Genomic DNA, 13,591 nt, shown 5'->3' on the forward strand with positions numbered 1-13,591 from the left:
TAGCTATGATCAGTGAAAACTCAGCAAATAATATAGCTGAATAGTGAATAAATCATATATCTTAGTATCATGGCTCTAAAAGATGTAGAAGTCACACCTTGAAGTCTATAGATTCATGTGTATGAATTATGCATTAAGAGCTGTGCAAACATAAAGTGTTTATCCCAGGAGCACGGCACCAATCCTACACAGGAGCTCTCATTTTATCAGAGAGTAATTCCTGCTTTCCGTCTGCTAGTGGAAACACTCATTTTCTGATTTGAAAACCAAGGGCACAGTGATGCTTGAATTGTGGGAAGTGGGTTTCAGTGCAAGTTTCTTACATCTCTAAGTGCTCTTTTTTTGTGTGTTCTGATTTATGTTTTCTTGGCCCCAGTATCTCAGTATTATCTTCCAATGATAAAAACCAGTAAAGCACAGGCTAGTATTTTAATCTTCAAAATGTAACAATCTGTTGGTTTTCTTGCTTTATTTTCCCACAAATCACAGAAGTGTGTGACTTTGCCCCATTATGCTAATTAGATGAATTAAGGAATGCTTTAATAATTAAAGTTTCTAGACCTGCTGGTATGGACCAACTTAATTAACATAGATTATCATGTCCCATAGATGAGTATCTGGATTTTAGGATCCTCACACCTATTGGTTATAAGCATGTTCATAAAGGTCTGAAGGGCCGTGACCTCTAATTGTACTTTCAAGGTTGTCCTTGTGCTAAATTCACATGGAATCCTGTCTCACAGAAATTACCAAGAAACCCACCTGTAGCTATTTTACTCACAAAGCTTTTGGGGTTTTGTTAGAAAATTTAAATCTTTGTTGGAAAAAAATATCTGAACAAAGAAATCAGCAAAAAGTATGTAACTGAATATTTTCCCTATTCTTCCTTATAAATTAAAAAAATAAACAAAAACCATTACATATAATCAGTAGGTAAGTCTATTAAGTCTGGAGTTGCAGTGAAATCTGGTGTGGGCTGGCCAGTAAATGACGCTGATTTTTGTCCCTCACACAGACAAATTCCTTTGAATAATATGACAGTCTGATTTGGAAATCTCCAAAGCAGAGCTTTGCTCTCCCACCTCTACAGGCATTTCACAAAGCGCTATCAGACATTATGGTCCCCAGTCAGGAGTCACAGTCCAGCTTTGTGATATATAAATTTAAGCTCTTGTCTGTTCTCTTCAGCATTTTCTATATGGTTCAGCCAAACCTTGACCCTCCTTCCCACCTTTTGCACAACATCTTTCAGGCTCTCTCTCCATTCTCCTCAGTGAAAAAGTTTTGTTATAAGTGATGTCTCAGAGCAGCCCATAAACTGCCCGGTCAGGTTTCCTTTAACAGGCAGGAAACATGAAGCAGTTACATTTACAGATAACTCTCTTGTGTAGCCCAGGCCTTTGTGAAAAAGTGCTTTTTTTATCTCAGTGAAAGACTCTTTGCATGACTCTCATTGAACCAACTCTAGATCCAGGAGCATAAATAATTTATACCCATTTTTATTCTGGATCCTTTAAGATTCTTTTTCCATCAGGAGGATCTTAACCAGGGAGGACAATTCAGCTCAACAGCTGAGACATCTGTGTTTAGGAAGAAAAAAACTGGGACTCTGGAGGTACCTGTCTCCATCCATTATTTTAGGAATCCTCCTAACTAGTTTCAGCTAGATACATAATTTTTAGACGGGTAAAGTTAAGTAATTTGAACTCCACCCATCAAGATGGAATAAGCGTCACAGAGCTGAGAAAAAATATTTGCCACAAAAAGTTAACGCGCAGCCACAAACGTTTGCAATTGTCAAATTACAAAGCCTACAAATGCTATATCAACTGTTACAAACGGCTGACGCCAGGAGGGACTGCCAGGTGAGAGCCCCGCAGCGCTGCTGCTGGAAGGATGTTCGTAGGATGCTCGCGGGATGCTCGGGGACCTGCCGGGCCCTCCCGGGCAGCAGGAGCCGGAGCTCAGTGCAGGGCGGGCGGACTTCGGCGGAACCGAAGAGTGCTGGTGCCACCTAGAGGGAAGTATTCGCCTAAAACCTCGGAAAATCATTACCGCACATGGGTGATAGAATGTGCCACAGATGTACAGCACTGAGAAAAAATTCCTAGAGAGAAGGACTCTTACTGCTGTGCAAAAAATATACACAATTATGAGAAGCAGCAGCATACAACTTACATCTTCTCCTCAACATAACTTTCAAATATAAATATAGACGTTATATTTAAGATGACCAGCTGCTGATTCCTCTCACCTTCAAACCATTTCCCAGCCTCACAGCTGTATTCCTTCCCTTCTTCCTCCAATTATCTGAACTCTGAGGAAATAGCTGACAAACTGACCACATCTGAGGTCGGATCCTGCTTCCCTGTACTGCTGGAGCACCGGTGGTGGCTGGAGCCAGCTGGCAGCCAGCAGGGCCTTGGGCGTCCAGGAAGCATCCACTGAGCGGCCAAGAAAGCCTTGGGGTGCAACTTCACAGCCCTCTGCTGATCACTGGCTTTTCCAAAGGACCCACCTGAAGTCTGGCATTTGTTCATGTAACTTAAAACTCCTCTGCATTATAGGGGGAGAAGAACCAGCATCCATAAGCAAAGGAGGGATTGGTGCATAAATATAAGTCATCATCCCTCTCTCACTGTTAAATCTGTCACCTACAGCCTATGGTTCACTGTGATAACTACAGCGGCGATGATAACTTGCAGGGATACTATGGAGCTTGAGGGAGTGTTGCTGATGGGTGGACTCTGCAGCGCTCTCATAGCAGGTTGAAGTAATTCCTGAGCAAGTGTTCACCAAAATATTGTGGACCACAGTGCTTTCCTCACCTTTAAGCTGCTGCACATGGTTACTGCCATGGGTTGGTCTGCAGGCACAGCATTCATGCTGTGGCTTTTACTTGCCCCACAGGAAACCTCATGTGGTAGCAGTGCTAGATACAAGGAATAAAATATTAAAAGGGACCTGTTCTGGCTGTTACAGACATTAATTTCTCTCCCTTCCCACCTGTATATCCTGATAGAGTGCAGAGCAAGTCTTGGTTTGTGCCTACTAAATCCCTCTTTGCCTGGCTTTGCTGCTAGTAACATTGCAATCAATACATCATGGCTGGTGACACAGGGTGCCATGTAGAATTAGTGCCTCATCCTACCATGCACTACAGACCCATGCATAGAGGATTCATAAAGGTTAGTTGATGGAAGAGTATTTGATGTTAAACATTTCCTAGTTCACTGACTTCCATGAGAGTTGTACCTCTGAGGCTCTAGGTTAGTTAAATTTAGGATACGACTAAAAGTTGGGTACCTGTCACCCCAAAGGGGAACATGGCACGATGCACTGTGTGTTTCTGGGTGTGTGTGACTGTCCTGCTGGAGTCCTGCTTTATTAGCTTCATTGTCCAGCAGCACACCTGTAGGCCCTCTGGCCTCCACTGTCTCATGGGCACCATAATGGCCACATTTCTTATCCTTCACTTTACAAACACGCTCAAAGCCAAAACAGCACAGAAAAATACAACGTGAGTGCTGTGGAAGCCAAGGTCCTGCTCAGTATGCAGCAGGGCTATGCCATACACTCAGCCAGAAGTCTTCAGACCATGATTTCAAGAAAATGGCATCTGCACCAGCCACCAAAATTGCTGAGCTATTTTAAGTTTTATAAGTTTGCTGTTCAGACAAAGGAAGGGCCCTCTTTATGGACCAGACGGTTGTTCTCCCTTGCCTTATCTGTCTTGTAAAAGCCATAAAAGGACCAGCCTGCAATGACAAGGCTGCAATGTGTCTCCTTCATGTTTCAGAGAGAGCTGAGGCTGAAAAGAAAGAGGTACATCTGCTGTGCTTCACAGAAACATGCTGCAAGAGCGGACAACCTCCAGCTGTAGGTAATGTCCAGCACAAAAAGACATGGTGCCATGAGTCAGGACCTGCAGAAGCACATCACTGCCATGTCCCGCAAGCTGTCGTAGGAGGCTCCTGTGCCGTTGCTGCTCACAAAGCAGATGTGGCTGCTTCCTGCTTTCACACGGCCTGCTCTGCCCAAACCAGTCACCACAGCAGCACTTTCAAATGTGGGACGCAGAAATAAGCACTTGCCCACGCGCTCCCTGGGACAAGGGCACCCGCGGCAGAGCGGCTACTGCCTGAGGTCCCTGGGGCACGAGGCTGGAGAGCAGCGATGGCACCCCTCCCTCCTCCCCAGCGCTGCCCAGGCATGCTCTCCTTCCCCATGCCCTCACCAGCTGTGGGATTACCCGCACATCACCTGCTCCTCCCTCCCACTCCCCAAAAATGTCCACCCACTTGCCTGGTATTTTAATCTCCTGCTAATTACCCAAAACAATTAGCCGTGAAATCTGAATTGACAAGAAAATTAGACCAAACTCCAAACCTGGACATAAACTATATTGACATTAAAATATTTATTATAACACCTTATGCAGATACAACTGGAGAGCTACCAATTTATGTTTTAGCAGAAAATGTAAACTCCAACTATTTTTTCCTAAGCAATGTTATTGATGTCATCAGTGCCTCAGCTGAGCACGTGCTGCTTTGCAGGATTGATGGGATGGATTAATGCAGTCATAAATGCATCCTCAAAATAATTTAGGCAGAGTCTATACCTCTGTTTAGAAAGTACCTTGGTAAAATTTAAAAGTTTTCTTTCAATCAAGCCTGATCTACCCCCAAAAAAAGATACTATATGGGTTTGCTAGCTGGTTGGGATGCAATTAAAGTGCTTATGACATAATTCAATCCCATATGGGAAAAAGTCATCTACACCTTTAAAGACAGCTTGGGAGGTACCACTATAAAGGCAGCCACAGTGGATGTTGTGGAAGCACATCGGTATCAACAGAAGTTCCTCTTGAAGTCAAAAACCTATGTGTACTTCAGGCCTGAATCTCGGCGAGTTGCAAGGTGGTGGCCATTGCTTTATTCTGTTGATTTCATGCTGGTTTGAAGTAGCACTAAAGACTAATAAAATTAGGTTGCTGTGTATTTAAAGACTTGGAAATACAGTCCAACTATTTTTTCCTGAGAATCCTGATTTAAAATCTTAATTTACTTTAGAGCATTAATAAGTACTAGCAACTATACCCACACTAAACATCATTACTTCATATATACTCTGGAAAGTTTGAATTATCTTTTGTTATCTCCTTGGTGGCAGTGAGTTAGGTAATGGTCTCGGTGATATTTGGTGACACAGACCAACACCTGAACTCCTGCCAAGTAATGCTCGAGTTTCTCTGGCAAAGGGAAGGCTTGAGCCGCATCCCCACCTGCGTGCAAGAGGGGCACAGACTGGACATTTCCCACGGGGGGTCAGAGGAACTGTCCCTCTTTGGTGCCGAGTTGATTTGGCTTCTTGCTTTCTCAGGGCAAAAGAAAGGCAAAGAAAGCCTTTCCCTTCTTGTAATGACAAACCCAACGATAGTATTAGAATAAACTTATGAATGGGAGACGCCGCGTGCATGTAACACGGAGGAGGCGGCTGACGGGTAAGCAGGCAGTTGGGGTGACCCCCAAAGGGGAACCGGGTGAGCGAACGGGCAACTGCAGGGGAGTTGTTCCCGGGTTACCGGGGCGGACCGCGGCCGAACTACCGGGTTTGTCTCTCCCCGGCGCTGTTAAACCTGCGGCAGCTTCCCCACCGCCTCCGACTCTGGGCGCGGAGAGGCGATGGAGGCAGCGCAAACGCGGAAAGATGCACAAGGGAACGCTACAAACACAGATCCCACCCCCCTATTTTGGCAGCCAGCTGCAGGGACAGAGCGCAGCGGCCACCGGGCCTCCGTCCCGCGGGTCTGGTCGGTGCCGCAGGGTCCCCCCGCGGCCCGCTGGGGCGGGCCCCCTTGTCCCCGAGGGCGGGAAGAGGAAGGGGAGGTGCCGCCGCCACGGCGGTAGGCGGAGCGGGCCGGGGCCGGGGCCGGGGCCGGGGCCGGGGCGATGCCGGCGGTGCTGGCCGCCGCCTGGGCCCTGCTGGCCGCCGCCTTCCTGGCCGCGCTGCTGGTGCTGCGGCGGCAGCAGGCCCCGGCGCGGCGGCCCGGCGGCGGCATCTCCGGCCTCTTCCAGGATCTCCTCCGCTACGGGAAGACGAAGAGCGGCGGCGGGCAGCGCCCGGCCTGGCTGCGCCGGCTCCAGGTGCCCAAGAGGTGAGGGCGGGCTGGGGGGTGAGGCCGGCCCCTGCCGCCGTGCCAGGCCCTGGGGCGCGGCGGGCCCTGCGGCACGGCGGCACGGGAGGAACTGTAGATGCATTTCGGTTAATTCAACTGAAGATGTAGAAAATATGCAAACAGCTTTGCGTATTTTTATTTGGGCTCGTGGGGGGGTTTTTTGTGGTTTTTTTTTGTTTGGGTTTTTTTTTCCCAGAAGTGTTATTCTGCTTGTACGGGTGGGGAACTGAGGAGCATAGAGACCGCGATCATACAGAGTCTATATATTCCAAATTGGAACAAAAGCCTAATCCCTCCAATCCCAGTCCCATGCAGTATCTGCAAAACAAACCTTCTGGCAAGACTCGGGTGAGAGACCTGGAATACGGATTCCTGAGTGTTAACTGTGACTGTGCAAATATACTGCAGCTTTACTGTCTTAAACCGATTCTCAGTTGTCATCTCCTTTCTTCAAGGTTTCTTTTTAAAATGTGACTTAGGATACTACTAGCAGCATGTTAACACAACGATCTGGACCTAGCATAAACAGTCTCTAATAAGGTAAAAGAACCACTGCATTATTGAAACACATCTCTTAATAGGTGTTTAATAGGACGAAAGAGAGGGGAAAAAAACATTTACAGCTTTCTATACGTTACTGGTATTTCATCGGTTTTGATCAGCCAAGATTCACGACTAGAACTAGCCTTTGGCTTGAACGTAGGCATGACAGGATCTTGCAAGGCCAGCAGGACAGGACCATGAGGCTACTTAACCCAAATATCAGATCACCTCTAATGTAATGATCTTGCTATCACTGTCACATTTTATACACATAACTTTCAAACCAAGTGTTTAAAAAGAGTTTTATGACACAGCATGTTATTCATGGAAAGTTTGTAATGTAGTATCTTGGTTATCAGGCTTCTGGTTACAGAAAATACCCAGGGATGTGTTTAAGTTATGTGGTACCCTTGGTGAAAATAAGGGCTCATAAAGGCTTTGTCTTAATTTCAGTGTGCTGCAAAATGGCATGTTCTTAAGGTAGGTTCTTGTTTGAGTTGAGCTTTCTCCAACAGAAGTTTCCCGCCACCCCTTAGGAAAGATGGTGTCTGAAGAATGTGGCTTTTTCAGGGAATTGGTCTCGAGCTCTCAACATTTAGAAAGTGATTCTGTTACTTGAGTAGTTAGTGAACCCATAACCCTGCTAGCTGAAAGAAGAGAGAAGACCCTGAAGGTAACAGTTGAGGCATTTTCTGTTTCTATTCATCTGCATCTTCTTTCCAAACAAGCACTGTATTTTCACTAGCCTAGGCTTGTTTTTAACTTTCCTATTCCATCTTGTCAAATGTTATGATTCATTTTGGGCTTGTTTGGCAAATGGTGAACATTCCTCTCCTCGAGGGATGACGCATGTACTTAACTGCAGTGCTGGATTGCTCTGTAGGTCAGATACATCCTCAGCATAATCGGGATTGCTGAAAGCAATGGGATATGGGAGCGTATCTCTGCTAAGTTGTCAGGGCTTGTTTGTGCTGGTAGCAAAAAGCAACACGTGTGAAGAAAGTTCCCTGGTGAGTGATGAGACAGAATTCTATTGAGTAACAGGACAGCAGGGAAAGCTTGAAACTTGGAGATGGTGATAAGTTTTTATCAATATACAAGTTCTATTTGTTCTCTAAGCAGAAGATGAGGGAGAGGGGCAAAATTTTACTTCTGTTGCAAATTAGCAGAGCGAGTGTTGCTGTCTCTGCTTGGTAGAAGAAACCAAGGAGGAGAAGTGATCATCTGAAGGGATTACCAACTGCTAATGGGCAAGGTGCTCTGGAGCATGGCAGGGATGCTCGCTATCTCTGTGGTTCGGACTTGGCCTTTGTATTGCTGTTGAACCCGAGCTGCTCTGGGAGGGGATCACTTTATTTGGTTTCACTAAGTAAGGGTGTTGTACCCCTACACTCCCCCAGAAGAAAAGTTTGCATGTTCCAGAGAGATACGGTCTTCCCTGACTGTACAGTTACATCCTGGTTTTGTACCAATAGTTACATTGTCAAGACAAGGCCATCAGCACCTTCCCATGATACCTATTTAATCTCTTTGCAGGTGTTTCCAGAGGTCCTGGTTTTTATTCATAGCCGGAAGGACTTCTAGTTTTAAAAGCAAAAGGAAGTACTGGATCACCTAGTTTGAGCTGGATATCGTAGGCTGTTTAACTCATCAGGTTACCCGTCCTGACTGTAATGTCTTGCATTTCAGTAATGCATAATGTGCTTTTATAAGTGCATTATGGGTCTGGGGGATTCTTTGTTTTCTTCAAAAGAACGTGCGATCTTGCCTTGTAATCACCCAGTGGTATTGGTGGTCTCTCATTTTTTTCTGTATGACTGTTGCAGACCTTGAATTTGCAGAGGGACGAGATATTTTAGTGTACAGTGAGTAATTACTTCTGGGTGCCTTTTACTGTCTGCATTTGTCACTTATGAACTTTAACATGTCATGTAATGCATGCACTAGAACTGAGGAAAGTGGGAGTGCTGCTAGGTGCAACAGCCTGGAAATGCCCAGAAAATTAATTTGGATGTGCTTTCAGTGGTGTAACAACAAAAAAGTTGTGCACATCATGATTAATTGTAAGCATTGAGGAATACCTTTGCAATGTGTCATTTATGCTTTCTTCTCTTCAGTGCAGCTATGGTTAGTAAGGTAAGCTAAATTAGAGGTTATTCCAGGCAGCATTTTGCTGGAGGAAGAAGGCATTGGGGTTATTCCTGCTTGGTACCACTGGAGTCCTGAGTCCTCTGCTTACTGACGCGGGGACCAGAAGGGAATGTACTCACCACCAGGCAAGCATGGCCTGCAGCTACATTTCCAGCTAAGGAACAATGACAACATTAATGAAGACCCTTTTTTTTCCCACAGGTGGTTTACTCACTTCTATGTGGTTTCTGTGCTCTGGAATGGCTTTCTGCTGATCTGGCTTTTTCGAGCCGAGTTCCTCGGAGGGTCGCTCCCATCATGGATTCAGCACGTGCACCATGCTCCTGGCAGAGATTCTCAGAGTGAGGACACTGGCAAGTATTCCGGCTATTATGATGCAGCCATATAAATATTAGAAAGGTGCACTGCCATCCTGTGCTGAATTTGTATTCTTCAAGTGTTACTTGATTAGCTGCTTTTAAACTAGGCTTCAAGTGACTTTCTGGAATACCAAGTCCTTTTGTTATTATTCAAGGTAGAAATTATTCTAATTTATGGATATGATGGCTTTCATCAGCCCTTTTAGCAGAAAGGGCCATTAGCACCTTCTAGAAGTAATCTTACTGTGGTCAGCAGTGCCTCACATGTACCAATATTTTCCCCAGTGCTCAGTTAATTTAAAATGAGGGTAAAATTTTGCTGTGGGGAAGGGAAGAAATAGCCTTTTTGAAGCACTGTCAGGATTAAACTGTTTCTATCTGTCTCAAAGTTGCTATTTTTTATCTGCAAGCAGATAGTGAGCACTTCTCTGCGCTTCTGGTTCTCCTGCTGCTTTGGCTGCATAGCTGTCGAAGACTTGCAGAATGCCTCTGGACCAGTGTGTTTTCCAATGGCGTCATTCATATTGTGCAGTATTGCTTTGGACTTGGTTACTACATTGCCGTTGGCTCAACTGTGCTATGTCAAGTGCCTGCTGACGTCAGGAATGGTAAATACCTGCTTAGTTATTACCAAAGATGCAGTTTTGCTCCCATTTGTTTCCATCGCGGAAAGTGGTTTCATAGAGGGCTGCTTGTGTGAGAAGTGTGTTAACTCATGAGACATAAAAATACTTACTGGCATAGTTGAAAGTAACTATGTTTCAGTATATCACATAATCAACCAGCATTATACAGAAACACAGACAGACTTTCATGTTAACAATCCCTGTTATTTCCTGAAAGACATCTCCCATAGATACTTTCATGATCATTACCGATCGGTTTTGTATTAAGATACATACGCTCTGTGAAGGACAGTAATAGTTACGAGTTCTCAAATGCTAGTACACAACTTCAGTTATCAAACTGGAGTTTGTTTTTTTGTTGTAAGCTTTCCTGTAAGGTCAGTCTGCAAGGCTGCCCTGGCCACCTCCTTTGTTTTCCACTGAGAACTTGCCACTGCTCTGCCTTACATCAGTCAGTCTCTTCTTTCCCTCAGTACTATAATGTCTCCATTACTACATCAGAAATTTAAATTATGTGACTTGTTTCTGCCAACACATTCCACTGAGTCTCACAACTGAGCTGTTATTCCCCTGCACAGATGAACCATGAGCTGGTTGTAGCACTTCTTCCGTAACTAATTTTTGTGGGGTGGTCATTACCAAGTATGTAACTTCAGTGAAGTTTTTAACCACTTCCAAACACATCAGTGATTTTTTTTTTAAAAGAACCTTCAGATCTCCTATATGTAGATAAAGCCTTTTTCTTTCTTTCTGGACCTGTCTTCTACCTTTCACATCTTGTAGGTTCTTGGAGTTGGCGTATTGGTTTGTACATTGGAAATCATCCTTAATACAATTAACTTCTTTTTAAGGCTTAAGTGGTTCACAGTGTGCCTGTGTGTGTGTAGGTGTATATATGTATCTCACTTACTGTGAACGCAACAAACAACTGTGTACTTCTATGTTGACCTGAGCTGTGACAACATCATTGATTAGGATGATAAGAATTACAAACACCATTGAATAGTGAGGTCTTAGACTATCAATTATGTATCGGTCGTACATCATGCTGTACCTCAAGCTACTGGATTAAAAACTAGATATTTTTAGTATAGAGCGGTTAAGGGAAATGAACTACCAGCTGAGCATTTAAGTGATGCAGGATTTAAAAGCAGCTTTAAAGGTGTTAGAGGCTCACTACTAGAATTTTGTAAGACAGTAACATTTTGAAAATGTGTACGATTTTTGGGATGATGCTTAGGAAGGTGTTTGCCGGCTATATATATTAATGAAACATCTTTCATTCAGGAAAAGAGCTTTCTGTGCAGATCTGCTGGTATCACATTGTAGGAGTTACAATGTACATTTGGGCCTCTCTTCACCAACACAGATGTCTTGTGATTCTAGCTAACCTTAGAAAAAGTAAATCAGGTAAGATGTTTCATTTCTGCCAACCATTTCCTTAAGTAATTTTTTCCTTTCATTAGGCTTCTGTAGCTTAACCTTAGAACACGAGTATTTTTCAGTTCCTGTAATGTGGTGCTCTCTCTAAGACTTTCAGTAAATGAGGCTGTTGGAAAAGAGATTGGATGGCTGAATAGGGGGAATGTGTATCTGTATGTATAGTTTTATAGAACTTAAAATGAAGGTCTGGCTTCTAGTGTCTAAAGAACAGACACGTGCTAATGCTTAGGACTTGTGCCACTCCTCAGGAACCTCACTTCTGTCTCCATGTGGGCTAAAAATAGGTTTCCGTACTCTGTATTTGCACAAACAGCCAGAGGTGACATCTTATTTCATTAAGAAGTGCAAAGCTGCCAGATCAGATGGAGGTGGATGATGATGATAGCTGTAATGAGCATGTTGTTCTGTAATTGTGACTAGAAAAGTTTGTTTAATGAATGTTGTTCTGAACTAATTTCTTTCTGTTTGCTTGCAGGAAAGGTCATAAGTCTGAGCCACAGTATACCTTTCGGAGACTGGTTTGAGACAGTTTCTTGCCCTCATTATTTTGCAGAGCTCCTCATATATGTGTCTATGGCCATCACGCTTGGATTTCACAATGTGATGTGGTGGTGTGTAGTGATGTGTGTTCTTTTTAACCAGGCGCTGGCTGCTGTTTTGAGTCATGAGTTCTATCAGAAAAACTTCAGCTCCTACCCAAAGCATCGAAAAGCATTTATACCATTTGTTTTTTAACAAATGCTATTTCTTTTAAAGCATCTTTAGTGCAAACTGGGAAATGTTTTTTAGAAGGGAATAAGAGATATACAGTTTATTAAAGCTGAGGTAAAATCACACATTTTATCCCAATTGTAGCTTAAAAGCTCATAATTTTAATGATAATCTCCTCTGTGTTACCAGTTTATGTGGGGCAATGCAAGGTCTCTGCATATCATATAAGCTAAAAAAAGATTTACTGAAGACCTTAATTCAAACTGAAGAGATGCTAATTGGCTCTTTTCTGGTTTATAATTATATCTTAAGTGTAAAACGCTTGCTGTTGTGTAGCAAGCCCAAATAGAAATACGTGAAAACTGTAGTGAAAGGAGGGCGCAGGGAATCATTTGAACTACTGTATTTTATGCCTCGTCTAATATTTAAGCATATTTTTTCCTAGTCTCTTTTATTTGAATCACTTCAGAGGGAGGAAAACTGTGTATCGTCTTTCTGTGCTTCCCTGTTGATAATTAAAACCAGCCACTGCTTTATAACTGCAAGCACAAAAACTGGTGGAGAAAGCTGCGGTGGAGGAATGACTCATGCTCAGCAGTGGAGATAAACAGACCCATTCTCTGCATTATCTCTTCTGCACCAAACTGTTTTCATTCATTGATGAAAACTCCTTGTTTATCCCTGAAATGGGGAAATCATGGAAGGTTCTCTGTCTAGAGAGACAGTAGAAGAGAATTTGCAGAAAATCAGTGGTTTTGGTTATGGTTCAGTCACCCTTACAGTGTGTTATTGGAATCCCTTGTGGGTCAGAGGGGGCAGTTATGCAGGATGACTGTAACCACAACTACACTTTTTTTAAACAGCCTGTGAGAGCAGATGTAATGAACTGCCAAGGCAGAGAACAGACGGAAACCAGTACCTGACAAACATTGCAAAGAAATTCTTTACTGGGGTGATGATGTCACTCAGCACAGGGATTTTTTGCACTTAACCATTGAGTATTTTGATCCTTTTCATGATCATGGAGTGAATGATCAGTTTGCGTGATGTAGCGTATGGATGCTGGTATTCCAGTGTGTTTTCTTACATGCGTATATTTTGTATATGAGAATAATTTTTATATACTGAAGTATATCTTATGAATGATCTAATTAAAAGAGTTTATTACACCTTCTGTTTCTGTTTTGTATAATTTTTCGAAATTGAGCTCTGTGTTTGCAAAACATGAGCAATTACTTTGCACAGAAAGTTGTGCCTCTTCTGCCTCTCGCAACCTCCATTGACACGTCCGTGGCCTCGGTTCACCATAACATTCAGAAACAACCCTGTCTCGAGACCGCATCTTTTAATTTTTTTTATTTTTTTTAAGTGATTCTCGGGAGGCTCCTTGAGCCTGCCTCCAAGCGTCCCCCTGTTTTACTAACGTCCTGTTTACTAGACTGTGAATTGCTTCTCAGGGAGCACATTCCTGTCCTTGCCCTGGGGAGAGCACGGGGGTGCACGGCCCTCCTCGGGTCACGCATACCCAGAGCGCTGCTTCGTACCTGGGTTTTTAGAGACCTGGCCTGTGCCCAGGC

General features: G+C 43.8%; 1 protein-coding gene across 2 annotated transcripts; it reads left to right on the top strand.

Annotated features, from left to right (window-relative positions):
- Positions 1–5,939: 5,939 nt before the first annotated feature.
- On the top strand, positions 5,940–13,188 carry SRD5A3 (steroid 5 alpha-reductase 3). Of its 2 annotated transcripts, none has more exons than XM_074866211.1 (5): positions 5,940–6,160; positions 9,077–9,232; positions 9,652–9,842; positions 11,148–11,270; positions 11,779–13,188. In XM_074866211.1, the coding sequence occupies exons 1-5, from the start codon at positions 5,955–5,957 to the stop codon at positions 12,036–12,038; spliced, it is 936 nt and encodes a 311-aa protein (XP_074722312.1). In that variant the 5' UTR covers positions 5,940–5,954; the 3' UTR covers positions 12,039–13,188. The 2 variants fall into 2 exon arrangements, with proteins under 2 accessions (XP_074722312.1, XP_074722313.1); XM_074866212.1 differs by having other exon boundaries at positions 9,077–9,216; positions 9,648–9,842.
- The last annotated feature ends 403 nt before the right edge of the window (positions 13,189–13,591 follow it).

This window comes from Strix uralensis, chromosome 4, assembly GCF_047716275.1.
Source record: "Strix uralensis isolate ZFMK-TIS-50842 chromosome 4, bStrUra1, whole genome shotgun sequence".
Taxonomy (NCBI): Eukaryota; Metazoa; Chordata; class Aves; order Strigiformes; family Strigidae; genus Strix; species Strix uralensis.

Coding starts and splice junctions, on each gene's coding strand:
- SRD5A3 (XM_074866211.1), top strand. CDS start 5,955: ATGCCGGCGGTGCTGGCCGCCGCCTGGGCCCTGCTGGCCGCCGCCTTC. Junction 6,161..9,076: donor CGGCTCCAGGTGCCCAAGAG/GTGAGGGCGGGC, acceptor TTTTTCCCACAG/GTGGTTTACTCACTTCTATG. Junction 11,271..11,778: donor CCTTAGAAAAAGTAAATCAG/GTAAGATGTTTC, acceptor GTTTGCTTGCAG/GAAAGGTCATAAGTCTGAGC.